General features: G+C 53.0%; 1 protein-coding gene across 6 annotated transcripts; it reads left to right on the plus strand.

Moving 5' to 3' along the window:
• HCFC1 (host cell factor C1) lies at positions 1-27,774 on the plus strand. Of its 6 annotated transcripts, none has more exons than XM_043974799.1 (26): positions 1-269; positions 6,802-6,950; positions 7,262-7,422; positions 8,092-8,300; positions 9,897-9,981; positions 11,049-11,155; positions 11,360-11,539; positions 11,654-12,019; positions 12,397-12,557; positions 13,047-13,244; positions 13,758-13,982; positions 14,290-14,394; positions 15,103-15,451; positions 15,739-15,881; positions 15,983-16,121; positions 16,627-16,847; positions 17,469-19,227; positions 19,618-19,781; positions 20,844-21,396; positions 22,010-22,351; positions 22,915-23,030; positions 23,115-23,249; positions 23,519-23,704; positions 24,327-24,624; positions 25,185-25,248; positions 25,407-27,774. In XM_043974799.1, the coding sequence occupies exons 1-26, from the start codon at positions 11-13 to the stop codon at positions 25,444-25,446; spliced, it is 6,714 nt and encodes a 2,237-aa protein (XP_043830734.1). In that variant the 5' UTR covers positions 1-10; the 3' UTR covers positions 25,447-27,774. The 6 variants fall into 6 exon arrangements, with proteins under 6 accessions (XP_043830734.1, XP_043830736.1, XP_043830735.1 ...); XM_043974801.1 differs by having other exon boundaries at positions 22,915-23,000; XM_043974800.1 differs by having other exon boundaries at positions 22,013-22,351.
• Positions 27,775-27,993: the final 219 nt, after the last annotated feature.

A 27,993-nucleotide genomic window follows, 5' to 3' on the forward strand; every position in this document is an offset into this window, starting at 1 on the left:
GGCCTGGGCCATGGCCTCGGGGCTGCAGCCCGCGGCGGCCTCCGCAGCCGCCTCTTCCTCCTCTGCGGCTGCCGCCGCCGCCGGCAGCGCGATCGCCGGCGGCTCGGTTGCCCAGCTCCTGCAGCCGCGCTGGAAGCGAGTGGTGGGCTGGTCGGGACCGGTGCCGCGACCCCGCCACGGCCATCGCGCCGTGGCCATCAAGGAGCTCATCGTGGTGTTTGGTGGCGGCAACGAGGGGATCGTGGACGAGTTGCACGTGTATAACACGGGTGAGTGCGCCCCGGGGTTGGGGAAGGCACGGGGCGGCGTGGCGGGGCCGGGCAGCCCGGCCGCCGCCGAGCGCCCGGCTTCCTTCCCGCTCCCGCCCCCTCCTTCCCTCTGCCTTAACCCTGTCCTTCCCCTGCAGGCGAGAGTGCGCTTGGGCGGCGGGAGCGGGGCTGGGAGCTGGGGGGGCTGTGGGGATGCTGCTGCGCCCCGGGAGCCGGGGGGAGCGCGGGCGGGAAGCCTCTGCTTTGCTTTTCCCGCCTCTGAACTCGTTGCTGGTGCCGCTGGTGCAGCTGCTATTGCCATTGCCGCCGCCCCTTTTATCCCCGGCCCGGGTGCCTTGTTCACGGAACAGTGACAGCCCCCTACATTCTGGGCCCGTAGAGGTGCTGGCCACTGACGTTGGGCAGGTGCAGCCCTGCGAAGCGGGAGCCTCTACTCCTGACTACTTTTCCCGGGCTCGCCTTGCTCGCTCAGCACGCTTCCTGCAGTTGCTCGGACTGCTGCGGACTTGGGCATTCCCTAACTGGAGAGGAGCTGCTGCAAAGGGCTGAGCTTGGGCTGGGGGCTCTCTAAGTGTTGGGAGCCGGTGCATTTGGGCCCTATAGTAAAAGCTAGAAGTAAAGTTCAATATGGAACAGTGACGACTAAGGAGAGGGCAGAACGACAGGGCTGTTGGCTCTATTGGAAAAAGTGCTTCGTGTTGATTGGTGTGGAACGAGGTTAAAATGCATCCAGAGACAAGTTGATCTCACTTTTTTGTTAACCAACTTAGAAATAACTTTTCTTCTATGTTCCTTAAGCCTACCTTGTTAACAACAAAGCCTGTAATTCATGAGGGCACAAGTGGGTGCTCAGGCCTGGCAAGAGATGGGTATGGGCATATCTTTGTGTCTGGGTTTTAGGGGTGTTCTGAGGACAAATCCTCTCCTTGAACTACCTGATGATGCTCTGATGCCCAGCTGCTTTTGCTGCCAGTGTACAATTGACTGGCAGACACTCAAATGCCCTGTTACTCTGTGTGCCTGGCATCATTGCCACAGATGCTGGCATTGGGTCGAGGGGGGACTAAGGAAGAGGTTTTGAGCTAGGCTACTAAGACTACTAAAGAGGCTTCGTGATTAGAGTACTTGGACTTAGGAAAACCTAGTTTCATATTTTGTTTCTGCCCTGTTGCCCTGGGCAAGCCCTCCAACCTCTGGGAACCTTACTTTCCTCATCTTTAAAATTAATAACATCTGTGACCCTTACCTCCCTGAGCAGCTGTAGAGTCAAGTGAGATATTGTTTTGAAGTTCATGTTCTCTGTTTCTCTGGCCCCCCCCCTTCTTCCCTCTCTTGATTTCTGTCCCTCATCCCCACCCTACACCTCTCTCTCTCTCTCTCTCTCTCTCTCTCTCTCTCTCTCTCTCTCTCTCTCTCCCTCCCTCCCTCTCTCTCTCTCTCTCTCTCTCTCTCTCTCTCTCTCTCTCTCCCTCTCTCCCTCCCTCCCTCCCTCTCTCTCCCTCCCTCCTCTCTCTCTCTCTCTCTCTCTCTCTCTCTCTCTCTCTCTCTCTCTCTCTCTCTCTCTTCCTCTTCCTCTCTCCCCCCCTCTCATTGATACTGTTCTTGCCCCATATTACAGGGTAGTTCTTTGGTTTGTACTTAAGTATTCACCCCTGCCGATGTGTCAGCTCTCAAGTGGAGATTGCTTAAGTTTTGGGTCCCTCATCTGCAGCATCTTTGCACACTCCCTAGAGAAGGGGACCTTTGTTTCAGGGGACAGGGGACAGTACAAACCTAGCTGCACTTAGAGGAAATAGTGGAGCAGCAAAGTGAGATAGGAAGAAAATCAACTTCTCAAGTAGCCAGCCTGTTTCAGATATGACTTCTAAACAATGAATGCTTCTGGAAATCCTATTCAGATGAAGTCTGGAGTCTCCTTAACATCCAAGCTCTCTTCTAGAAAGTCAGATGGGAGCTGAAATTAAAATGGCTCCAAGACCAGTTCTCAGCCCTTCTCCGGGCCTCCTGGGGAGTGTGCATTTTCATCAGCATCTAAAAAGTGGCACTTGTCTTGGCCTTTCCTGCGACTAGGGCCTGTGAGTGATAGGTGTGCCTTATTAACACCCAATCTTTGGCTCGTTCAGTAGTGGGCACTTGGACATACTGACTTTTGCATATGTCACAGAATGTGAAACCATTTGAGCTCCCCTACATTGCAATTGAAAAGGGTGGAAGTTGAGACCTTGAGACTCGTTCCCATAAGGACTGACTTCATGTGGGGCTAGTCCTCAGGAAATTGGAGAATGAAGATGCTAAGAGTAGCCTGTGCTTGTTGCCCCCACATGCTTGTTGCTGGGTACAGTGGGTACTATCTCTTATGTGTGGAAATGCACGGAGGCTAAAACTAGTACTCTTTCAACTTTACTGCTACGGCGGCTCCTGATCATCTTTGGGTTTTCATATTTGAAGGGGCTTCCTGCAAAGGAAGAAACAGACTTGTTCCTCCAGGGGCATTGCCAGGATGTGGGTACTTTTTCGACGAAGTTAAACTGTCTGACCATGGATTGATAGGTAGTGTTAAGGAGTGAGCTCTCTGTCTCTGCAGGTATCCAAGTAGAAGTTGGATGATACTCTGCTGGGATATAAATTAGAAAATCGATGAATGGCCAGGGCAGGGGGTGAATTTTTCTTCAACATGGGGCATCTATGGAGTATTTTCGTTTGGTTTTGGGTTTTTGGTTTGGTTTTTAACCTATGGAGTATTTTGAACCCAATGGTTACAGTTGAGGATTGATTAGCTTGATGTATTGGTTGTCACTTAAAAAAAAAAATCTGTTGAATTGGAAGTAGGTGAAAGGAGCAGGCCGATGCCACAGGTTTAATCTCAGTCTGCCCAGTGATTTGGGCTATTTCCTAGTCACAAATTACATCCCGGGCTGATTGCTCCAAAGTTGGGTAGGATCAGTTGAAGACTTGGACACCATTAGGAAAAAATAACTTGAACCATGTGCCTTCCCGGCGATCCTCCTGGGGACCCCCGCCCCATTTCCATCCATCGGTGAATAGGGTTGAATGACCTGAGGCTCCTTGTAGCTCTGAGATCTAGATGCTGGCTTCCTGTTTGCATTCTGATCAACACCATTGCAATTTTCCCTGTTTGGGGCCTCACAGGGTGGACCTTCTCTCTATCTCCCAAGGGTGGGTGAAATTGCTTTGGCTCACGTTGTTTACAGATTGTTTTCTACCTGCTTTGGGTGTTTTGCCTGGTAGCAGCTTTAGCTTTGTGACTCTTGGCCCATCTGCCTGGGAGATAAGGGGAGAGGGGGGGGTATCTTAGGCTGAGAAGAAGAGAAAAAATGTTAATGTAAGGGAGAAGCTATAGAAAGGCTATTTAACGGAAGTTGGGGGGGGGCTGTTACCCAGCATGCAATAGGGGGTGTGTAAACAAGTCTAACTCAAGTGGTTTGGTTTGGAGGAGTTTGTGCTCAGGGGGCTTCCCCCCCCCCTCCAATGAATTTGCAATAGTTCAAGATGGCTGCAACTGTGAAAAGCTAAATGATGTCCTGAGGGCTGCCTTTTTTTCTTTCTTTCTTGGGGTTAAGTGACTTGCCCAGGGTCACACAGCTAATAAGTGTCAAGTATCTGAGGCTGGATTAGAACTCAAGTCCTCCTGACTCCAGGGCCAGTGCTCTATCCACTGCCGCCACCTAGCTGCCCCCAAGGGACTGCCTGTTTTTAAAATAAAGTTGAGGTGATGTCCCCATGCTTCCTGAAACATCCCTTCCAGAGACTTTAAACTGGACCTACTTCAGGCAGATATTTTCCTTGTGCTTCCATTTCTTGAATTTTGTCATAAACTTCTTTAGGAAAAGGGAAGATGGGAGGATACCTCCCTAAAGCTTATTAGAAGGATTTTTTTTTTTAAGTGAGGCAATTGGGGTGAAGTGACTTGCCCAGGGTCACACAGCTAGTGTCAAGTGTCTGCGGTCGGATTTGAACTCAGGTCCTCCTGAATCCAGGGCCGGTGCTTTATCCACTGTGCCACCTAGCTGCCCCTAAAGTTGTGGGTTTTTAAAAAAACATTGGGGGGGGGTTAAGTTCCAAAGTCTCCCCCCTTTTCAAATATTTTTGTACAGATAGGTCCTTCTCTTCTCCTCCCCCCTTTTTTAGTGTCTTTGGGATATAGACCTAGCAGTAAGTAGTGTTGCTGAGTCAAAGGGTATGCACAGTTTGATAACCCTTTGGCCATAGTTCCAAATTGCTCTCTAGAATGGTTGGATCAGTTCACAACTCCAACTGTGCCCTTGTGTTCCAATTTTCCCATATTCCCTCCAACATTTGTCATTTTCCTTTTCTGTCATATTAGCCGATCTGATAGGTGTGGGTGGTATCTCAGAGTTCTTTTCATTTGCATTTCTATTAAAGGGATTCTAGGGGGAGGACTATCTCCGAAGCTAGTAGGGGATTTTGTAGAGGGGGCACAGGTGGTGAATTGAAGACCTCAAGGCAACTGTGGTATCTCGAGGCAACTGTGGTATCTCGAGGCTGCTGGAATCAGGTCATGGCAGTGGGCTTCCAGATCCCACCAACCCCAGCTTTCATAAGCCACAGACAGAACAGAGCAGCTTCCATCTCCCCATCCGTTTACTCTGCCTTTGAAACATCACTTCAGGGGCTAAGGATGGAACACTTTATTCCTTTTGTGAAGCAGTTGGCTCTTTGTACCTTTCCCCTCCCATCCCCAGCTGGAAGCCAACTCAGCTCCAAAAGCCATTTGACTGGCCTGGCCAGGTGATGGTCTCTCTGACAAGGTGGGTCTTTGAGCTTGGTCCTCAGTGATCTCCCTGGTCTGTTAGTACTCTGGGTAGTAATCTGGCTCCTATGATTTATTTAGGCAGGGGAGGCTGTTCTGGTGGTGGTCTGGGAAGATCCTCCTTGGCACTACTCATAACTGGATATGGTGGTGGTTGGGGGCAGCAGAGAAAGGCTGTTGCTCCCTGGCGAGGGGGGGGGCATGGGTGCACACAGACACAGTAAGGGGATGGGAAGTGGTTTGTGGCATTCTGTCACCACTGAACATTCACTCTGCTCTTGCAAGGAGGGCTTGATTAGTTCTCTACTCAGCCACAAGAAAACAAGAGAGCTGTTTGATTTTCCCCTTTTCCTTCCATTTTCTGAGTCTCCTGACTAAACCTCTGGAAAAGAGGCAGTCTGCCCCTCTTCTCCCCCCCCCCCCCAAGTCAGCAGATGTGCTGGCCCATTTAAAGGGACCCCATTGATGAGCTCTGAGCATCTCTGCCTCTTGATAGGATAGGGAAGATGACTCAATAGCTTCTGAGTACAAGGGATTTGGGCCCTGAGTATTGAGCTATTCAATTAGTCAGCTTTATGCTAAGCATTGAAGATACAAAGAAAGACAAAAATAGCCCCTGCCCTCATGGGGCTCACATTCGGGGGGGGGGGGGCTAGGTGGTACAGTACATAAAGCACTGACCCCGGGTTCAGGAGGACCTGAGTTCAAATCTGGCCTCAGACACTTGACACTTACTAGCTGTGTGACCCTGGGCAAGTCACTTAACCCTCATTGCCCTGCAAAAAAAGAGAAAAGAAATATTGAAGATAGAGACAAAGTAGGTGGAAGGCAATCACATCTGGGGGGAGAACATTGCAGGCATGGGGCATAGCCAGAGAAAAAGCATGGACACAGGAGATGGAGTGCTAGGTTTGAGGCCAGTGTGGCTAGAACAGAGAGGATGTGGGAGGAAGGGAAATTGAAAAGGTAAGCATCCAGGGAATGAAGAGCTTTCACTGCTGAACCACAGAGTCTCTGTTGGTGCTAACAGGGAGCCATGGATCTCAGTGAGCAGCTACACTTGAAAAAAAATCCCTGCTCGCCAATTGGAGGATGAATTGCAGTGTGGAAAGGTTCGAGGCAGGACAACTATTGTAATGCTCATGGGGAGGGAAGGGGAAGGCCAGAGCTCGCCTTCAGCTTATATATGAGTAGAAGAGAGATTGCATTCCATAGAGGTCATTCAAAAGGATGGGAGTTGGCCAGAGATTGCCTATTGGGGGTGAGTGGGAGAGCATTGAAGGGAGCACTCAAATTTCCTGCCTGGGTGCATGGTGAGGCTCTCTAGGGGGTGAGTTGTGTTGGGCAGACTATTGAATATTGTAGCAAGGTGAGCTGTAATCCAGTGGAGAACCGGACAGGTTCCCGGGAGAAGAGTTCCCCAAATCAGATTCTTTTTGGTCGGCAGCTTTTTTTTTTCCTGTTAAAAGAACTTGACAGGAAACAGTCATCAAGACAGAACTAGCTGGGCGGGGGGGGGGGGGGGGGGGGGCCGGTCCTAGCACTTACACTCACACACACACACCATCCCCAACATCTGTAGTGTAGCAACATCTTCCTGTGTGCTTCTCCTGAAGTCAGACAAGGGGTCAGTGGTGGAATGAATGGGACAGAGGAGAAATGACAGGATCTGATTGAGCCTCTGGCCCTGGCCCAAAGTCTTCCCTGAGCAGTTCTCTGACTCTTGCTGCTTCTTTCCAGCAACCAACCAATGGTTTATCCCCGCGGTTCGAGGGGACATCCCTCCAGGCTGTGCAGCCTATGGCTTTGTGTGTGATGGGACTCGCCTGCTGGTGTTCGGTGGAATGGTGGAGTATGGGAAGTACAGCAGCGACCTCTATGAGCTGCAGGTGACAGCTTTGGGCTCTCTGGGCTCTCTGGGCCCAGTCCCCTCCCTCGGAGATTGGAGGGGTGGGGGCAGGGGAGCTCACTTTCTCAGTATGCTGAACCAGTGTTTCTGGGATAGCTCTCTGCTGGCTGCTACTTCCCTGAACCAAATGGGGGCCTCCTTGAGAGGCTGGGGGGGGGTCTCCCCAGCCACACGCTAACAACTCCTCCTTGAGAGGCTGAAGTTGGCTGTTGGGATTACCCAGGGGCACAGCCTTGCCACCATGCTTCTCCTCCAGACTCTGACTTGATACCCTTTGTCCTCTGGTTACAGGCAAGCAGGTGGGAATGGAAAAGGCTCAAAGCCAAAGCCCCCAAAAATGGGCCTCCTCCATGCCCTCGACTTGGGCACAGCTTTTCTCTCGTGGGCAACAAATGCTACCTGTTTGGGGGTTTGGCCAACGACAGCGAGGATCCCAAGAACAACATTCCGAGGTGAGGTTTTTCCCTCTAGTCACAGAATCCCATGAGTCAAGGCCCCATGGGCCCAGGCATCCAGCCAGGAGCCTCAGTTGGGATGGAGTGACTAGGGTTTCTTTGAAGATCTCTGGTGCAGCAGCCCCCTTGGCACGGTGTCTGCGCTAACACCTAGACAACTCTGGCCTTTCACAACTCAAGAAACATGGAGCAGCTGAATCATGGCTCAGAGCTGAAGTTGGGGGCTGGGGGGCACTTTCAGCTCTGACCTGGATGAATGGGGGAAACAGAATTTCAGGGCTACAACACCCCTCAACACCACCCCCCACCCCCCTCCAGCTCTAGTCTGCCTTCATGCTTAGCCTTGGCTGCCTGCAAGTGTGGTATTTTCCAGGGCCTTAAGCCAAGGGGCCTTCCTGTCTGGAGATGTTCTCGTCTCATTCTGTACAATGCCTAGCTCTGTGTGTCGGAGGGGCAGAAAGCTACCTGGGGCTTCAGCTTACTTTGGGAAATTGATGTGGGACCCTTCCCAGGGAGAGGGTGGGTGGGGAAATAGGGGTAAACCTGGCCTTATCGTGGCTTTTGATTATTCTCTGTGCAGCCACATATGGTCTAGAAAAACCTACTGCCTGGGCATAAGTATCAGGGAGTGTTGCAACTTGATAGGACTTCTCTCTTCTTTCTCAGGTACCTGAATGACCTCTACATCCTGGAGTTACGACCAGGCTCCGGTGTGGTAGCCTGGGACATCCCCATCACTTATGGGGTCCTGCCGCCCCCCAGGGAGTCCCACACAGCTGTAGTCTATACAGAAAAGGACAACAAGAAATCCAAGCTGGTTATTTACGGGGGCATGAGCGGCTGCAGGCTTGGGGACCTCTGGACCCTAGATATTGGTAAGGATCTAGAGGGTGGAGTTGGCTTCTAGCCAATAGCATCTCCAGAATATGAGGGAAGTTTTGAAGGGAAACAAAGGTATGACTTCATTTTCTTTTGCTGTCTTGGGCAGAACCTCTCTGAATGGTGGTTGTATTTTGTTTGGTGGCCCTTATCCAATCAGTCATCCTTATAACAAAGGTTTCCAGTACTTCCCGAGGTCAGAAAGCAGGCGTTTCTACCTGCCCATTGCACATCTACCTAAAAAAGCTTCTCTGATGCTGATGACTAACTTCTCAACTCTGGGAGAAAGCAGTGTCCAAAGGAAGGGAGCTGGCTTCACGCTGGCCTTCTGGCTTGTGTGGCATCAGCCTGAGATGGAGAGGAGGGAATACACAGATCGGGGCCATCAGAACTGCTGTCACTTTACGTGCAGCTGAGGCAGGACTAGAAGGAATAGGATTGGAGCGGGGAGTGCATCCTTAAGAAGAAAATGCTTGGGGGACAGTTAGGTGGTGCAGTGGATAGAGCACCAGCCCTGGAGTCGGGAGTACCTGAGTTCAAATCCGGCCTCAGACACTTAACACGTACTAGCTGTGTGACCCTGGGCAAGTCACTTAACCCCAATTGCCTCACTAAAAAAAAAATGCTTGGTGTAGGGCAAGGCAACGCCAGCTATCCTCTTTGAAGGACTGGATTATAAAAGAGAGGGAGTAAAGTAGCTTTGGATGGCCCCAAACCAGTGGGGGTTTTGTTTTGGTTTGGTTTTTTGGTGAGGCAGTTGGGGTTAAGTGACTTGCCTAGGGTCACACAGCTAGTAAGTGTTAAGTGTCTGAGGCCGGATTTGAACTCAGGTCTTCCTGAATCCAGGACTGGTGCTTTATCCACTGCGCCACTTAGCTGCCCCCACAAGCCCTTTTTCCCAAGAAATTTTTATACAACCTTGGATATATGTGTATATACAAAATGTATATGTGTATATGTTTTGGGGTTTTTTGTTTTTTGTTTTTGCTGAGGCAGTTGGGGTTAAGTGACTTGCCCAGGGTCACACAGCTAGCAAGTGTTAAGTGTCTGAGGCCAGATTTGAACTCAGGTCCTCCTGACTCCAGGGCTGGTGCTCTATGCAGCGCCACCTAGCTACCCCTACCAGTGGGGTTTGGGGGGGGGGTTGCAGGCAATGGGGGTTAAGTGACTTGCCCAGGGTCACACAGCTAGTAAGTGTCAAGTGTCTGAGGCCGGATTTGAACTCAGGTACTCCTGAATTCAGGGCCAGTGCTTTAACCACTGCGCCATCTAGCTGCCCCTCAGTGGGTTTTTAAAAGCAGATTTTTTACTTACCCTGAGAACTAGAACTGGCCAACAGCAGAGTTGGGGTGGGTAGTAAGTTCCCCATGAGGTGAAATGTCTGAGTAGAAGTGAGATGCCCAGTTAGAAGGAATTCTGCAGTGGCTAGGAGGCTGGACCAGGTAATGTGCTATCTAGTAATTCTGTATTCAGTGTTCTCCTCCCCACAGAGAGTGGCACTCTGGGCCAGCAAGGCTCCCTGGAGATGAACTACATATTATTTCTTATTATTAGAAGTTGGTAGAAAATTGAACTCTCTTTTGTGTGTGCAGAGACCCTGACCTGGAATAAACCTACTCTCAGTGGGGTGGCTCCTCTCCCTCGAAGTCTTCATTCTGCCACCACCATAGGAAACAAGTGAGTAGCTCATCTTCCCCACCCTTTTCATGTCCCTGTAGCCCCTGAAGGCCAAGGATGAGGAGTGTGTTCATTCAGCTGGCAGCTTCCCAAGCCAGTTGGATCTGTCTTTGGGGAGTTGTAGGATTGGGTCCCCATGGCATCCCACCTCTTTCCAAAGGGGGGGCATGCTATGCTAGGCCCTGGACTTTCAGAAGATGGGAATGCCCCGCTTACTGGAATACCTAAAGTGAACTCAAATAAAGAGTCACACACACCAAGGAATGAAAGCCAACAGACCTGTTACTGGGTTGTCGAGGCAATAGTGAGGCCAGAGCCTAAGAGTAGCATATGGCTTAGGGGAATGGTCCAGGAGGAGCCCCAGCGTTTGTCCTGCGCACAGTTGCAGTGAGACCAATGTCTCTGAACCCTGCTTCTGTTGGCCATAAAATAAAGAGGTTTGACGATCTCAAGTCATTCCTGGCTTTAATGAATGTTCTTATAAAAAGATGAGAGCTCAAGAAGCATATGCAGTGTCATAAGTCACTTCATCTCTGTGTGGCTCATGCAATTCACTAAGAGCCTAAGTTGCCGATCTGCATCTGTTATTCGCTGAAGGGTTCACTCTAGCAAATGGAATCACGAGCCCAGACAGGAAAAGGCTTGGTATACCAAGGACATGGATTCCTTTCTGGAAAGGGGGGCAGTTGGGAGAGAAGTGGTTCAGTAGGGAGCTGCCAGGATGCCCTAGCTATATCAGAGGCCTTGGTCCCAGTCTTGAGTTGGCAGATTAGGGAAGAAACCTGCAGAATGCAGCAAGATGCTACCTGGAGACCTTTGCACCAGCCTTGAGCCCTCCAGCCAGATGGACTCGGGAGGAATTCAGGAATGGGGGGAGCTTGGCACTAGCAACGGAAAGTTAAGTGAATGAGTAAGGTCAGGGGGATTGTGAGGAGCTTTACAAATCCTAGTAAAAGCCCAGAGGGGAGCAGGAGTTGAATTCGGAGTTTCAGGAGGCAAGCTGAAGGCTTTGCCCTGTGAGAGGCCCATCACCCCATCACCTACATGTCCTGTCCTCCTTCCTCTAGAATGTATGTGTTTGGTGGTTGGGTTCCTCTTGTTATGGATGACGTCAAAGTGGCCACACATGAGAAGGAGTGGAAGTGCACCAACACACTGGCCTGTCTCAACTTGGGTATGGCAGGAGTAGGGAGACCCTCCCTTCCCCATCCACACTGGGCAGGGGGTGGTCTGGGACCTGGGCCCAGCGGGACAGTCAGACCCCATTTCCCCCAGAACCAGTCCTGAATTCTGCTGCAGGAATTCACAGTTCTTGGTCAAATGCACACTGCTGGTTTCCCTCTCCTCCACTAACATCACCCTTCCTTCCCCTGCCTAGATACTATGGCATGGGAAGCTATTCTGATGGACACCCTGGAGGACAACATCCCCCGGGCTCGAGCTGGGCATTGTGCCGTGGCCATTAATACCCGGCTCTATATCTGGAGTGGGCGAGATGGTTACCGAAAAGCATGGAATAACCAAGTCTGCTGTAAGGACCTCTGGTACCTAGAGACAGGTGAGGTGACTTTCTAGGGAAAGCCAGATGAGGCAGGCCCAAGGGCCTAGACAGAGGCCCCATCTTCGCCCGAAGCATTGCACTCACTCCCTTTGGCTGTGTTTGTGTTTGCAGAAAAGCCTCCTGCCCCATCCCGGGTGCAGCTGGTCCGAGCCAACACCAACTCCCTGGAGGTGAGCTGGGGAGCAGTGCCAACAGCCGACAGCTATCTCCTGCAGCTCCAGAAGTATGACATTCCTGCTGCTGCCGCCACCGCTGCCACCTCACCTGCAGCCAACCCAGTTCCATCTGTGCCTATCAATCCCCCCAAGAGCCCTGCCCCAGCTGCGGCAGCCCCTGCCGTGCAGCCGCTGGCCCAGGTTGGCATTACACTGCTCCCACAGGCAGCTGCAACCCCCCCAACCACCACCACCACCATCCAGGTCTTGCCGACAGTGCCTGGCAGCCCCATCCCTGTGCCCACCACAGGTCGCACTCAAGGTGAGCCACACGGCCACATGTTGGGCTGGCCTCTGCCTGGTTGGGGAGAGCAAGGGAACGGTCTAAGGGAGACCCGACTCTCTGGACAGCTGAAATGTGTATTCTTACCAGAGGAAGGGGCATTTGGTCAGATCTTAAACTGAGGAAGCATTATGTGAAAGGAGGAAGTGGTATGGTCTCTCCCCTGAGGGTGATCCCGACCGAACAGAGCCAGGCACACAGCTAGGACCAGCGGCCTGGGCCTTTAGCCATCCAGGGGGCACTGCCCGCTCGGTGGGCTTCGCCTGCACAGGCTCCAAGAAAGAGCCTCTGTCCTGCACTCATGTAGTGGGCATGCTCTCGTGAAGTCTAGCACGCCCGCCCTTCTTTGTTGGCAGGTGTCCCTGCTGTTCTCAAAGTGACCGGCCCCCAGGCTACAGCAGGAACTCCCCTGGTCACTGTTCGACCAGCCAGTCAACCCGGAAAAGCTCCAGTTACTGTGACTTCGCTGCCTGCTGGTGTCCGAATGGTTGTGCCGACACAGAGTGCCCAGGGGACAGTGAGTTGATGCCCAGTTGGCTTTGCCATGAAAGAATATTGGAGAGAGGTCCTCTGTTGCCCTTGGAGGAGAACACAGATGGAAACTAAGAGTCTTTCTGGGCCTTGGGAGGAATGGCTTGTGCCCTTGGAGGAAGGACACAGAAGGAAACTAAAAGCCTTTGCAGGCCTTTGGAGGGGATGGCTTGGAGCTCATTGCACAGTCTTTGAGAATACAAATGGGGAGTTTGGTGATTCAAAGGCCTGTGGCAGAGAAACTTGGAAGTCAGTCCTTGCCTTTGCAATGTTACTCTGGGGACAGGAGGAGGCAGATCATTGGGCCCCTGCCCTTGTTCCCACTCTTGCTGAGGGAAAAAAGGAGAAGGAAATCATGGGCGCTAGCTCTTTTAGCTGAGGACCCTTGGACCCAGAAGGCGAGGGGAATTGGCACAAACGTGTGTGCAGGGACTCCAGCCCAAGCCAGCTCTCTGTGCTTCTCATCCTTTCTTAGGTGATTGGCAGCAACCCTCAGATGAGTGGCATGGCAGCACTGGCCGCGGCAGCTGCAGCCACCCAGAAGATTCCTCCTTCCTCGGCTCCCACAGTACTGAGTGTCCCAGCAGGGACCACCATTGTTAAGACAGTAGCTGTGTCTCCAGGCACCACCACACTTCCAGCCACAGTCAAAGTGGCCTCCTCACCAGTCATGGTAAGCATTCCTCTGTCTCGGAAGGTGAGAAGCCTCGTGTCTGCTCCCGCAGTGATCCTCCAGGCTTAGGGAAAGGAAGCGGGAGCCCCCGGTATTATTCTGAGAGCTGAATGAGAACTGTAGGGTTTAGTGAGCAGACAAAAGTTTGTGATTTTAGATCTAGGGAGCTTCCAAATTGGGGCTATGACAGTTTTCTTCTCTTTTCTCTCCCTGCCCCTCACCCCCATGGAATAGCTTCAGTCTAGTCCTTCCCTAGAATTTAGGGATTCAGGGAATCCTAGACTCAACTCTTGCCCAAAACTAGGGTAGCCACAACCACCTGACTGATATGTGTGCCTTCCTTCCACCCAAAACTATTTAGCTGTGAATTATTCCCAGAGGCCATAACTTTAGGGCTCTTCTGGCATAACATCTGGGGCTCTGTTTTTCCTTTTCTTTTTTTGGAGTCCACTCAGGTATTATCTCTGGGAACCTCCAAAATTGCTCCTTTACACTGTCTTCTTTCTGCCTCAGGTGAGCAACCCGGCCACCCGGATGCTGAAGACAGCAGCTGCCCAAGTGGGCACCTCTGTGTCATCAGCTGCCAACACTCCCACCCGCCCTATCATCACTGTCCACAAGTCAGGCACAGTAACTGTGGCTCAGCAAGCCCAGGTGGTGACCACTGTGGTTGGTGGTGTCACCAAAACCATCACTCTGGTCAAGAGCCCTATCTCTGTTCCAGGGGGCAGCGCACTGGTGAGTATTGAGCTTTGGTGGGCAATGGCCACAGTGAATTCTCAATCAGGGACCAAATAATGTACTGCTCAGCACCTGGGTCCCCCTGACTGTGGCCAGCTGGAGCTTTAGAGGTGCATTTTGGGAAAGTCCTCACTGCAACTGCCACTTGGCTTCTAGCAAAGCCTCTGCCCTATTTGACCTGACTTGGTTTTTTTTTAAATGAGATTTTCTTTTTCAACAATCAAAAATATGCATAGATAAGCAAAACAAATGCCCCAATTGGCCATATCCAAAATCTCTCTCTCATTTCCCCTTTACTTTACAGATTTCTAATCTGGGCAAAGTGATGTCAGTTGTTCAGACCAAACCGGTTCAGACCTCAGCAGTCACAGGCCAGGCTTCCACTGGCCCTGTGACTCAGATCATCCAGGTAAACGACCCAGCCTAGGGTAGCAGTGGGGGACATGGGGTGATGCGTTCATCCTTGCACAAGGATCATAACAGGCACCTTTCCAGATTTGTGGCACTTCACTAGTGAGTGACTAAAAGAGAATTCTAGGTTTGAATGTTTGCTATGGAAATGTTGGAGAGGTGGGGCAGCAGGAGGCAGGGAGGGTTAGGAGGCAAGTGTCTGCCCTGGAGTAGCTTTGGGGGGAGGGACAAGGCTGACAGGGGGTTGGGGGAATGCCAAGTGCCATGTGATCTAAAAGCAGTGAGACTTGCTTCTTGAGTCAGACCCCAATGACCCAGGCCAGGCCATCAGCACATAGCAGTAGCAGAACAGCTAGTAGTTTAGGCTGCATGAAGGTTTGTGGAGCCTTTTACAAGTGTGATCTCCTCTGAAGGAAGTAAAAAGAATAGGAGTGAGTGGCCTGGGCTGCCGTTGGCATGCATTGACATGAATTTTTTTTTCAACCAAAAGAGGTTTGGACCTAGGGCAGGTGCATGTATGTACATGTGTGTGTGCGTGTATAGAGATTTTAAACAAAACTGGCGGGAAAGATTCTGATGCTCAGTTCGCCAGGGTGATAGACCGGTCCCATTCCCCACCCCAAACCCAGGCTAAAGGATGCCCGGCTAGAGCGTTATTTCCTCCTTCCCACTTCTCTTCCCCATCCTACTCTGCCTTTCCTCTCAGACCAAAGGACCCCTACCAGCGGGTACCATTCTGAAGCTGGTAACATCAGCAGATGGCAAGCCTACCACCATCATCACCACTACCCAGGCCAGCGGGACTGGAACCAAACCCACCATCTTGGGCATCAGCAGTGTCTCCCCCAATACTACCAAACCGGGCACTACCACCATCATCAAAACCATCCCCATGTCGGCTATCATCACCCAGTCCGGAGCGACGGGTAGGGGCGTCGGGCAGGGGCCGCGCGATATGTACCCGAATACAATTACTCTCCAAAAGTCACCCGACACAACATCCTGGGTGTCCCCCAATGGGCTGAATTCTGAGTCGGGGTATAAGGTCCAGGCTGGTGAGTAACTGGATTACGAGGCTGGAGAGAGCAAATGGGGCAGTTTGGAGTTCTCTTCTTTTCCCTTTTTCTTTTTTTTTTCAAGCTTTAGGGGGGAGGTGGCAGGGTAGCTGTGACTTCCTTTTAAGACACTTGGAGGGTGGAAGGTAATAGACATGGCAGTAAAGCACCATGTGATTGATTAACGCTTGATTGGAGGTGGGTTTGGAGGGAAGACTTTGTGGTTCTTCTACCAGAGCCTCTCACCAGGTATCGGCCTTTCTTTTTTTCCTCTCCTGTTCTCCCAGGTGTAACCAGCAGCCCTGGCATCAAATCCCCCATAACCATCATCACCACAAAGGTCATGACATCAGGCACAGGCACACCTGCCAAAATCATCACTGCTGTCCCCAAAATTGCTACTGGACACGGGCAGCAGGGAGTAACCCAGGTATGGCATGGCCACCACCCTGCTAGCAGCTGCCTAGTTCAGCTGGACCATTGGAGAGGATTTGCCAAGAGTTGCTCAGCCCTCTAACCTTCTCCTTACAGGTGGTGCTGAAGGGAGCCCCTGGACAGCCAGGCACCATCCTCCGAACAGTTCCCATGGGTGGGGTGCGGCTCGTCACCCCAGTCACAGTGTCAGCTGTCAAGCCGACTGTCACCACCCTGGTGGTGAAGGGCACCACAGGTACGTGTCTGGCAAATGGCAACTGGCCAGCCTCTGCATTCTCCCAGGCTGATCCCCTTGCCACCTGCCACCTCACAGGAGGGGAAAGGGGGAGAATAGCATGATGGTCATGAGACCCAGGTATCCTCCCTCAAGGGCACCATCAAGCCTATTCTGATATCATGCCTTCACATTCAACTCACTTTCAAGAGTTTCTTGGGTCTTTGCTGTTTCCTGTCCCGTGCTCAGTGCGTTTACCATTGCAGAATCCCCCCAGGTGGGGCACTGTTTTTTCCCCTTTAAACTTGTATTCCTGCAGGCATCAGATATTTGCCCCCCAGTACCTGTCATCTCAGTTATGGCCCTGTGGTAATAGGACCTGTCAGACTAGCCTTAGCTTAGAGAGAAACCAGGGATCTCTTCCATCCCCGTGGTGGGAAGAGAGAGGAGCCAAGCAGGCCAGCTGGTCATGGCAGCTGGGAAGAAGTGGCCCCTTCTCATCTTATGTCCCCTTCCCTCCCTCCAGGAGTCACAACCCTTGGCACTGTGACTGGGACGGTGTCCACCAGCCTTGCCGGAGCAGGCGGGCATAACACCAATGCTTCCCTAGCCACTCCTATCACCACCCTGGGGACCATTGCCACCCTTTCGAGCCAGGTGATCAATCCTACAGCCATTACTGTCTCAGCTGCGCAGACCACTCTGACAGCGGCAGGAGGGCTCACCACACCCACCATTACCATGCAGGTAGGCCCTTCCTCCACTGCCACTCAGCCAAACAGATCACCACAGAACTGATCAGTACCCTACTTAGCATGGTGAGCAGTCCCGGCTGGATGGCATGAGAGCTGAGTTCTCAATGTATAACCCTGTGCAGAGCCTTGGGTCTTAGCTTCCTCTTGGATTATTATCTCCCATCTCACTTCACATGGTAACATTAAGTAAGGGAAGGGAAGAAAGACCTAGTTCCATGTGTCTAAGACTTGGAACATTTCACTAGCCCAAGGGCTGTGTGTGGTCTCCTGGCTCAGGGGCGGGAGGACCACCTAACTTCTGTGTTTGTGGAAGTGAGTGACTTCCTTCAATTCTTCACCATCCTCCCTCCTTGTGCACCCCCCCACCCCAGCCCACCCCACCCCCAGTACTTCAGAAATAGCATTCCTAGATTAGCCTGATCACAGTGCCATCTTCACTGCACATTTAGCACCATGCATGCCCGAGGCTGGCACTGCAGAAACTTAGGAGACCACCCCAGCCTCAGAGCTGAGCCAAGATGGAGAGAAGTTGGGAGGATGGGAAGAGAAGGGTACGACATGGGACAAGAGGCTTGATGGACTGGGGGGGTTTCTACTTTTGTTTTTTTCCTAGCCTGTCTCTCAGCCCACTCAAGTGACGTTGATTACCACACCCAGTGGAGTAGAGGCCCAGCCAGTGCATGACCTCCCTGTCTCCATCTTGGCCTCACCTACAACAGAGCAGCCCACAGCCACAGTCACAATCGCTGAATCAGGCCAGGGCGATGTACAGCCCGGCACTGTGACGCTAGTGTGCTCCAACCCCCCCTGCGAGACCCATGAGACGGGCACTACTAACACAGCCACTACAACTGTAGTGGCAAACCTTGGGGGCCTCCAGCAGCCAACCCAGGTCCAATTTGTTTGTGACAGGCAGGAGGCAGGTGCCTCATTGGTGACTTCAGCAATGGGACAGCAGAATGGCAGTGTGGTGCGGGTCTGTTCAAACCCCCCCTGTGAGATCCATGAGACAGGCACCACCAACACTCCCACTGTGGTCAGTGCCAACCTAACGGTCCCCACACTGCTAGGGGCAGGGCAGTTTGTGTGCTCCAACCCCCCTTGTGAGACCCATGAGACAGGTACCACCAATACAGCCACTTCTAGTATGGCTGGGCAGCACATGTACTCCAATCCCCCATGCCAGCCCCAGGAAGCAGGTACCACCAATATAGCCACATCAAATATGGCTGGGCAGCAGCAAGTATGCTCAAACCCCCCATGCGAGACCCATGAGACGGGTACCACCAACACAGCCACCACCGCCACATCCAACATGACTGGGCAGCGTGTGTGTACAAATCCCCCGTGTGAGACCCATGAGACAGGAACCACCAGCACTGCCACTACTGCCATGTCCAACATGGGCTCAGGGCAGCCAGCAACTGCCAGCCAGCAGCGTGAGACACATCACACTCACACAACCAACACCCCTACCACAGCCCGCTCCAATATGGGCACTGGGGAGCCTGAGGGAGCACAAGCTCCCACTAAGGCCCCATGCCAAACCCACCAGACCAGCGCAACCAGCACCACCATGACCGTGCAAGCTACAGAGACACCATGCCCAGCTGCTCCCCGGGTTTGCCCCAGTCTATCCTGTGAGCTTGGTACCACCACCACAGGTTCTATGGGGCCAGCAACTCAGAGCAGCTCAGCTAGTGGGGGTGGTACCAGCACAGGCTTAGGGCAATTAGCCTTCATCAGCCGGCAGTCTGAGGTACAGCATACCCATACAACAAACACCCCGACTACAGCCCGGTCCACCATGGGCGCTGGGGAGGCCGATGGGGTACAGGGGCCCACCAAGCCCTCATGCCAAACACACCAGACCAGTTCCACCAGCACCACTATGACTGTGAAAGCCACAGAGGTGCTTTGCCTGGCCGCTGCCGCCTCCACCTGTTCCAACCCACCTTGTGAAACGCATGAGACGGGTACCACCAACACAGCCACTACCTCGAACGCAGGCACTCTCCAGCAGGTGTGCTCCAACCCACCCTGTGAGACCCACGAGACTGGCACCACACATACGGCCACCACTGCCACCTCCAATCTAGGCTCCAGTCAGCCTGGGCAGCAGATACCTGCTAGCCCTCATTGTGAGACTCACCAGACCACCTCCACTGGCACCACCATGACAGTCAACTTTGGTGTCCCACCCTCTGGGGCCAGCCCCTCCCAGAAGACCCTGGAGGCAGCCTTAGATTCTGCAGCAGCACCAGCCCCCTCCCCAGGGCAGAGGGTGTGTACCAACCCCCCCTGTGAAACCCATGAGACAGGCACCACACATACGGCCACCACTGTCACCTCAAACATGAGCTCAAACCAAGGTGAGTTAGAGGCAAGTGACCTCCGACCCTGATTTTTAGAACAGGAGTTTTTGGAATGGGAGTTCCCCAGGGGGAAGGAAACTTGGATTTTTCTGGACACTCGGTCCCCCCAGTCACACCTTAAGATGCTTCTGCGATAAGTTGGGCGAGAGGCATTTTTCCAGATGAGGAAACCGACCAAAATCTTAAGGTCACATACCTCAGGAGCTGCACCATAGGAGTCTAGAACCTTATTCTTAACTCAAGCTTCTTCCACTGGGCCCCACACCTCTTGTCTTGCTTCTCCAAAGTTTTTGTGGGAGAGGTGGAGAGTATCATTAGGCCCTCCTTCCTTCACCAAGTGTAGCCCAGCCCAGCTCTCTCCCAACCTCCCTGTTTTCCTTCCCACAGACCCACCGTCAGCTGCAGGAAATCAAGGGGAGCCAGAGAACATCCAAGGGGAAAGCATGGCCACCACCAGCTCCAGCGCCATCACCACAACAGTGTCTTCCACGCAGACCCGAGCTGTAACCACTGTGACACAGTCCACACCAGTTCCTGGGCCCTCAGTGCCGGTGAGAAGCCATCAGCCATTACAGCCGATTTCCTTTCCTCTCCAGGGCACACTGCTAAGCAAGGCTCTTATTCCCGGCTCGCAATGTCCTGTAGCCTCAGACAGCTTTTGTATGGGCCAGGATCCGACCTGGCCTGACTTCTTGGCATCCCAGCATACACCTGGCCTCCCCCTGCTCTCCTCCCCCTGCCCTCCTCTTCTCATCCCAAGAAGCCCCCACTGGCCCTGTGCTCTTAGTTCTTCCTTAACCATGTGGATAGAATCACTCTTCCCCTTGCCCTGCACCAGCCTTTGCCCTCAGCTGGAATCTTGGAGTTTGGCCACCTCTTTGTTTTAGTTGTCAAATTCTGAATCTACCTTTCCCCCAGCCTCGAGTGGCCCCTGGGGGGTGGCCTCTCTTGCCCGCCATCACCTGTCCAGCCCATCACTTCTTCCTCCTTCCATCATGACATCTCCTGTCCTTGTCTCCAATTCTTTGGGGGGGGTGTGTGTGTGTGTGTGTGTGTGTGTGTGTGTGTGTGTGTGTGTGTGTGTGTGTGTGTGTGTGTGTGTGTGTGTGTGTGTTAGAGAGAGAGAGAGAGATGTGCTCGGTGCTCTCTTCCCCTGGGTGTGCCACACACCCATGCCATCATCTTGGCAGGAAGCAGATGGGGATTAGAAGAGGAACAACATGCGGGGTGGGGAGGGGCTGCCCACCAGGCATTGCTGGGCAGCTGAGTTGGCTTTATCCATAAGGCCCCCACCCCCCAATCAGCAGCAGCTTTCCACAACCCAATTAGCTATAAGGAGGCAGGATTTGGGACCCCCATTTTGTAGAGGTTACTATGGTTACAGAAAATGAGTTAGCAGAACCTTGGAGCTAGAACTCATGTTCCCAGCCTTTTTCTCCACACATACATCAAGGCCTTCCCAATAGGTTGTTTCTGTGGCTCCGCCTCTCCGCCTCTTCTCTCAGCATTTTCCCATTTCTGGGGAGGGAGACCTTAGCGAATAAATGGTTAGCGATTGTTGCTTCTCCCCTGACTGCTACCTCCCTCTAACCAATGCCTTCCTAATCTTGTAGAACATTTCATCGATGACGGAGATGCCTCCTGATGCCATGGCTACGGAAGCGTCTGTCTCAGCCACAATAGCAGTGGCTGTGACTGGCACAGACGCGCAAGAGGTGGCACTCTCAGCCACAGACATTCTCCAGCCCTTAGAGGAGATCCCGGCAGAGACAGAAGCTCCGCAGCAGCTCTTACAGACCCCCTCGGCTCCCGGAGGGGAGCACGCCGAAGGCCCATCGGCCACTCACAGCCCTGACCTGCAGGCAGCGGTGGACATGAGTGGGGCCGGTGCACCCTCCCCAGGCCAGGAAGCTGCCGGCTCAGCAGTGGTGACTGCTGTTATGGTGCAGCCCCAGCCCCAGCCCGAAGTGGACCAATTGGCCCTGCCCCAGGAGCTGATGGCCGAGGCCCAGGCTGGCACCACGACCCTTATGGTTACAGGCCTCACCCCAGAGGAGCTGGCGGTGACAGCAGCAGCTGAGGCTGCAGCCCAGGCAGCGGCTACTGAGGAAGCTCAGGCCCTGGCGATCCAGGCTGTACTCCAGGCTGCCCAGCAGGCTGTCATGGGTAAGTTTCCAGCAGAGGGAAGCTGGGTAGAAAGGAACTCCCGAGTGAGCCACCCATATCTATGTGAGGGTGCTGCCATCTCAGCTGGCTCCATCGGAGTCAGGGAGGTGGTGGTGACCCATTTCTTAAGGGGCAGTGCGATAATGGCAGGCTGCTACAGATGGGCCAGAGCTCAGAGCTGCCATGCAGAGAGATCTGAGTTGTTTGAGGTCCTTTTTGCTTGGAGATTTCAGAGGACTGAGTGGGTGGATGGCAGGCAACAGAGGCTAAGTGTGGGAAAAGGTTTGGGGAGGTAACAGCCTGGGCGTATAGAATAAGCAGAAGGGGGTACTGAGAGCAAACCCAGGAGCTGGGCAGCTTAGCTTTAAAGCTCTCATTGGTGCCAAAGAGCAGCAAGAAATGAGGGTAGTGAGGTGCACCCACACCCATTTGGATAGTTCTCTCAGCGGCTGGGGTAGCACTGGGGTGGAGTGGTCTCCCCTGAAAGCCTGGGAGCTGTGGCAGGGGAGGGGCAGTAAGGCAGCAAGGGCACTAGCTGCCGCCTGGGGAGCCAGGTCTGATGTCATTCCTGAATTGGCGAGAGCTCTGATTGGCGTTCCCTTTGGCCCTGGAGCAGGTGCCGGTGAGCCAATGGACACGTCAGATGCAGCCGCAGTGGCGCAGGCAGAGCTGAGCCATTTGACAGCTGAGGGCCAGGAGGGGCAGCCTACTTCCATCCCCATTGTGCTGACCCAGCAGGAGCTGGCTGCTTTGGTGCAGCAGCAGCAACAACTGCAGGAGGCCCAGGCCCAGGCCCAGGCCCAGGTGCACCACCACCACCACCACCACCTGCCCACTGAGGCTCTGGCCCCTGCTGACAGCCTCAATGACCCAGCCACGGATAGCAATGGCCTCAGTGACCTAGCCAGTGCTGTCACCAGCACTGTGGCCCTTCTGCCTTCCACAGCAACAGAGAGTAAGTGGGCGCCTTGGCCACCTGAATGGAGTGTTGGCCAGGAGTAATGTGGGAATCACTCTGGGATGGATCCTCCCAGTGTTGGGGCCTGAACCGATCCTTAGGGGACACAGTTCATGTTGCCTGCTGCCAAGCTTCCCCCTACCCCCTGCCATCACCTTCAGACCTAAGGTGACTTTTTCAGCCCTTTCCTCAGGGAGCAGACAAAGATAAGAAGCCCCTGGAGGCGGCCGACCTTAAGTGTTTGCCTGTGTGGGGTGGAGTGATTTAGAGGGAAGAGACCTGGACTCAAGACTCACATCCCAGGCTTCTCTCGAAGTCCTCTTCGCAGTGAAGTTCACTTCACAGTTCTCGTGAGAAGAAAACTCATTTAAGGAAGAAGGCAACAGCCTGAACGCATGTGCCCTTCCGTGTCAATGGCAAAGGCCCTGGCCCGGGGGCCTGCTGGCTCTGGCGGTCACTGCAGGGCCGGCCGGGCTGGCGGTGGTGGAAGAAGGTGCAGGGCGCAGGATGTGAGCCAGGTCTCCTTAGGACCTCTTTCATCGGACACTTTGTTTTCCCAGGTTTGGCTCCATCCAACACATTTGTGGCTCCTCAGCCAGTGGTGGCTAGTCCAGCGAAGCTCCAGGCAGCTGCTGCCCTGGCTGAGGTAGCTAATGGCATCGAGTCGCCAGTGGGGGTGAGTTGGGTGTGCTGGTCCTCAAGGGAACACAACCCCTCCAGACATCCTCAACATTGACTCGATCCCTTGATTCTCCCCTAGAAACCTGACCCCCTGCCCCCACCCATGAAAGCCACAGCGAAGAAGGAAAACCAGTGGTTCGATGTCGGGGTCATCAAGGGCACCAACATGATGGTGATGCACTATTTCCTGCCCCCAGATGATGCCCCAAGTGATGTGAGTGCCCCTGGGCGTGCTTGTCTCTAACCTCAGGCCTGGGCCACTGTCATGTCCTAATCCCTACCACCTCTTGCTAACGAATAACTACCTGACTGGACTCAGATGAAAAGGCACTGAGACAATATCAAGGGCCTTAATTGAAACAATGGCTTGTAGGTCCTTTCTTGGATTCTCTCCTCTCCCCTATGGGGAGAAAGGTCCTTGGTGGCCAACCAGGCAGGTGGCCTCATCTAACAGTTGGCTGTGTTTTCCCTTCCCTTCCCCAGGATGACTCGGGCACTATCCCTGACTACAACCAGCTAAAGAAGCAAGAGCTCCAACCAGGCACAGCCTACAAGTTTCGTGTCGCAGGTATCAATGCCTGTGGCCGGGGGCCCTTCAGCGAGATCTCAGCCTTTAAAACTTGTCTGCCTGGCTTTCCTGGGGCTCCCTGTGCCATTAAAATCAGTAAAGTGAGTATTGCCCTGGACCTGGACATAGCCTATGGGGCCCCTTCTTAACCTGTTACAGTTTGTCCCCAGCCTCTCTCTGTATGGAGTTCTCTTTACAGAGCACCAGAGACAGCTGGGAAGGATTGTGGTGAACCCAAGTGGGTAGTGTTCATTTGGGAAGGTTCTGAGCTGGGACTTGGATGTTTGCTGGCTCTGGGCGGGTGCAGGAAGCATGTTTGTCTGACGGGAACAGGGACACAAAAAGATGGAGAAGCAGTGTGCTGCGTGAGCCCTAGGCCCCAGATGGAGTCCTGGTCTTATGATTGGTCCTACTAATCAGTTGCATGACCTCAAGCAAGCCACCATTTCCTTGTTGAGCCTCAGTTTCCCTGCTTATAAAGCGAGGTTGAACTAGATCACTGACATTCCTTCTATGAGTGTCTTGCTATCATGGAGTGGGGGCGCATGCCGCTGCGTTCCAGGGTCCCAGCCTACCTCAAATTTTGGCTCTAAGGTTATTACTTGTTCCCTCTCCCATAGTAAAGCATCTGCATCGTGACATCTCGGGCTGACAACGGTAGCCTCGGGCCTTTTGTTATGGGTTTTTTATGTTTCTCTCTCGTTCCCTTCTTGCCCCCCAAAGAGTCCAGATGGTGCACACCTCACCTGGGAGCCACCTTCAGTGACCTCAGGCAAGATCATTGAGTACTCAGTATACTTAGCCATCCAGAGCTCCCAGGCAGGAGAACCGAAAAGCTCAGCCCCAGCTCAGCTGGCCTTCATGCGGGTCTACTGTGGGCCCAACCCATCCTGCCTGGTCCAATCCTCCAGCCTCTCCAATGCCCACATTGACTATACCACCAAGCCCGCCATCATCTTCCGTATTGCTGCCCGCAATGAAAAGGGTTATGGCCCTGCCACACAAGTCAGGTGGTTGCAAGGTAGGTTCTGGCCATGGGAGGGGAATTGAGGGCATCTGGGTGGTGATAGGTTGGGCTTCTCTCAGGCAAAGAGACTTGTGCTCTCTGGGTCTGATGGAGGTGGGCCACGGGCGGGGGGGGGGGGGGGCTAATTATCCCAGAACCCCATCCTAAGGTTTGGAGAGACAAAGAAGAGCTGATCCTTTCCCTTGAGGAGCTTGGAGTCTCAGGGAGGGGGCAGATAGAGACTGGGGCAAGTAACCAAAAGCCCCTGTGCAGGGGTGGGGCTGAGGAGGGGTTGGTTTTTAATATATATGTGTGTGTGAGTGTGTGTAACATATGTTGATCTAAGGTGATTCACAACTTGAGTCCCGAGTGGAGAACCTGAAGAAGGGGCTGTGTGCTCTGATGAGGGAGTTGGGATGGCAGCACATGGCATTTTTATGTGGAATTGAACAGGTTTGAGAAGCACCCAGCACCAGGCTGCTGTGGAACTTGTGTCTGCCTTGAGGCCTGAGCTCCTCGTGTGGCCATGTGGCCTTGCCTCAGCATTCCTACTCATCCCCTGCTTTCTGTTGTAGAATCTAGCAAAGACAGCTCCAGCACGAAGCCTGCCAGCAAGCGGCCCTTGTCCTCGCCGGAAATGTAAGCAGGGAGAAGGCCTCCTGACAGTGGCTCGTGGGGGCTGGCGGGGGCGGGGGCGGGGGGCACAACACCTAAACTAGTGCTTCTGTCATGGAGCTCTTGGACCTTGAAGAGAAACACTGGGAGCCTGTGCTGACTCTTCTTTCCGCTCTCCCCAGGAAATCGGCTCCAAAGAAATCCAAGGCAGATGGCCAGTGAGCGGCCCCTTCTCCCAGACGCCTGCCCCTCTCCCCAGCCCCCTGCTCTGCTTCAGAGATGCCGCCTGCTGCGCCTTGTGCAACTTCTCCCTCCCCACCCCCATGCCCCCACCCTGCACCTTTGGAGCGCCCCCAACCCCACCCAGTTTTCTTGCTCTCCATTTTTTGTTTTGTTTTAATTTTTGTTTTGTTTTTGGTTTTGTTTGTTTTTTAAAGTAAGGGGTGGGGAGGACAAGTTATTCTGAAGAAAGCACATTATTTAATGTTGGGTTGGGAAGGGAGAGGTTAGCTTGAGAAAGAGGAGTAGAGGCCTTCACAGCCTGGACCCCTGGGCTGGGTTTTGCATGTAGCACCAAGCCTCAGAGACCGTAGCAGGCCCCTGTCTCTCCCTGACTGGTGGTCGGAGGAGGGGAAGAGGACGAGGAGCCCATTGGCAGTCTCCCTCTGCCCATGGATGCTCTCCACAGCAGCAGTCCCTTGTAGGTTTTATGCTTGTTCCATATTCATAAGCTTAGAGAGATGGAGGAGGAGGAGAATGATTTCAGCCACAAGAAAAACAAAGGAAATGGGCAAAGGGCACTTAGCCTTCCTCTTCCTCTCCCTTCTCCCCTGAAGCCTGTCAGGGCGAGGCCAACCTCATGGGCATCTTTTGGCGTTTTATCTTCTTACTTTGCAGCCACCCAGGTTCCTTAAACTTGCCTCCCCTCTGTTCCCTCCAAGGCTGTGACTCCCCAGGACCCTGGCATCGCAATCTGCTCTCCCCTCCCCCTGCACAGAACAGGGGGCAGCAGGGGGGGGTGGGGCATGGCTTGGTCTAGAAGATGCTTTGTAATGCCACACTAGGGTGAGGGAGCACCTGACAAGTGGGGGTCAGGGGAAGGGAGGAACTGGTATCTTTTTTTTTAAGCAAAAGTTGAAGAAATGAAGCTCATTTTTATTACAATCTCATAGTATGTGGGGCTTTTTTCCCTTTTGGGGGGGTTGGCTTTTAGCAGTGTACAAAATGGATTCCTTTTTTTTTTTCCCTGATTTAATGCCATTCTTGGCAGGGATGTCCTGGGGAGGCTAAGAATGGCACCTGTGGGTAGTGCCAGCAGAGACAGATTTCAGATCCTTTGGTTTCTCTTGACCACAAACACACTGCACATTGGTGGTCTCTTACCTTTTGGTGGTCCAATAGCTCTGAGGGAGGAGGGTGTGGCAGGTTAATTGGGAGGAAGGAGGCAATAGCAACCAGGCACACAACCCACCCATTCCCCACCCACCCTGCCATGTACAGTTTATTAGACTTCACCAGGCAAATTGGTAAATAAGTGAACTATAAATTAGGTCGGTTTTCAGGAAAGGTAATGCTGGAAAATGCTGCCTCCCCTCCCCCCATATCCCCTTTATGTTTGAGCTTCCTATAGACCCTGCCCTGACCAGCTTGGGCCAGTCCAAACAGGAAATATTCCTGGTGTAGATGGGGTCAGAGTAGACAACTGCCTGTTTCCAAGAGACCCTTCCCCCCCTCCCAACTTTTGGATTTGGGGAAAGGGGATTTGACAGGGAATCTTGGGATCTTGGATTGGAGGGGGTTGAAGTTTGGTGATTGGAGGGGGGTAGGGTGCTCTTTCTCAAAGCCAGCAGCTCCAGCCTACAGATTCCATGAATTTGTAGGCCTTGCTCTCCAGCTTCACACATATACACACACACACACACACACACACACACACACACACACACACACACCACACACACACACACACACACACACACCACACACACCCCTTGCTCTCCCAAAGAGCAGAGCCAGTGAGCTGGGAGCTGAACTCAGTGTAATAAAGCAGGATGGCTTCGGGGAGCCAAGCTCCCCGTGGCCCAAATCTGCATTGGCAAAATGAGCACTTTGCAAACGCTATACAAAACGGATTTCCAAACCAGAAGCCAGCCTCCAGGACCTGGCTGGGCGCTCTCCTCAGTTCTGGGGCCAGCCTGGAGGGGTAGTGACCGCTATCCTTTGCCCCACCCCCCCACGGTCCCTCTTCCCCCCTCTGCTGTTGGACCCTACAGGACTGCAGGGCCTCTCTTCTTTTGTATTATAGTAGATTTCACTGTGGACGACTTTACTGTTTAGTCTCTTAGATTCCACTCGCTTGGTCCTGCCATGTGATTTTCTTCATCTTCTACCACCCACCCCCTTTCATTTCTCGCTTTTTTCTTTTTTTTTTTTTTTAAAGAACAGCTGTTCTATCTTCCATTGTAGAGCCCCCCTCCCCCTGTGACTCAATATTACCCTAGTGCTATGTTGTTTGTGCTATTTTGAACAATAAAATACGTTTTTTTGAAATAACCATGTGGTTGTCTTCTCCCCCACCCACAATCCTGGAGCTCTCCAAAGATCATCCCCAAAGGCCCAGAGGTGGAAAACACATGTTCCTTTGCTCTACCTCTGCTCTCCAAATGGAAAGTACAGTGCTTTGTTGCGTTACTCAAGTCGTGGGGCCCAGCTTAGAGGAAATTTCTAGCCTTCCTTTACACTGGGTAAGCTTCCTACCCAGGAAAACTT

This window comes from Dromiciops gliroides, chromosome X (genome assembly GCF_019393635.1).
Source record: "Dromiciops gliroides isolate mDroGli1 chromosome X, mDroGli1.pri, whole genome shotgun sequence".
Classification (NCBI taxonomy): domain Eukaryota; kingdom Metazoa; phylum Chordata; class Mammalia; order Microbiotheria; family Microbiotheriidae; genus Dromiciops; species Dromiciops gliroides.

Excerpts from the sequence above, each read along its gene's own strand:
- HCFC1 (XM_043974799.1), top strand. The coding sequence starts at position 11 with ATGGCCTCGGGGCTGCAGCCCGCGGCGGCCTCCGCAGCCGCCTCTTCC. Across the intron at positions 7,423-8,091 it reads CCCAAGAACAACATTCCGAG|GTACCTGAATGACCTCTACA; the intron begins GTGAGGTTTTTC and ends CTTCTTTCTCAG. Across the intron at positions 9,982-11,048 it reads GCCACCACCATAGGAAACAA|AATGTATGTGTTTGGTGGTT; the intron begins GTGAGTAGCTCA and ends TCCTTCCTCTAG.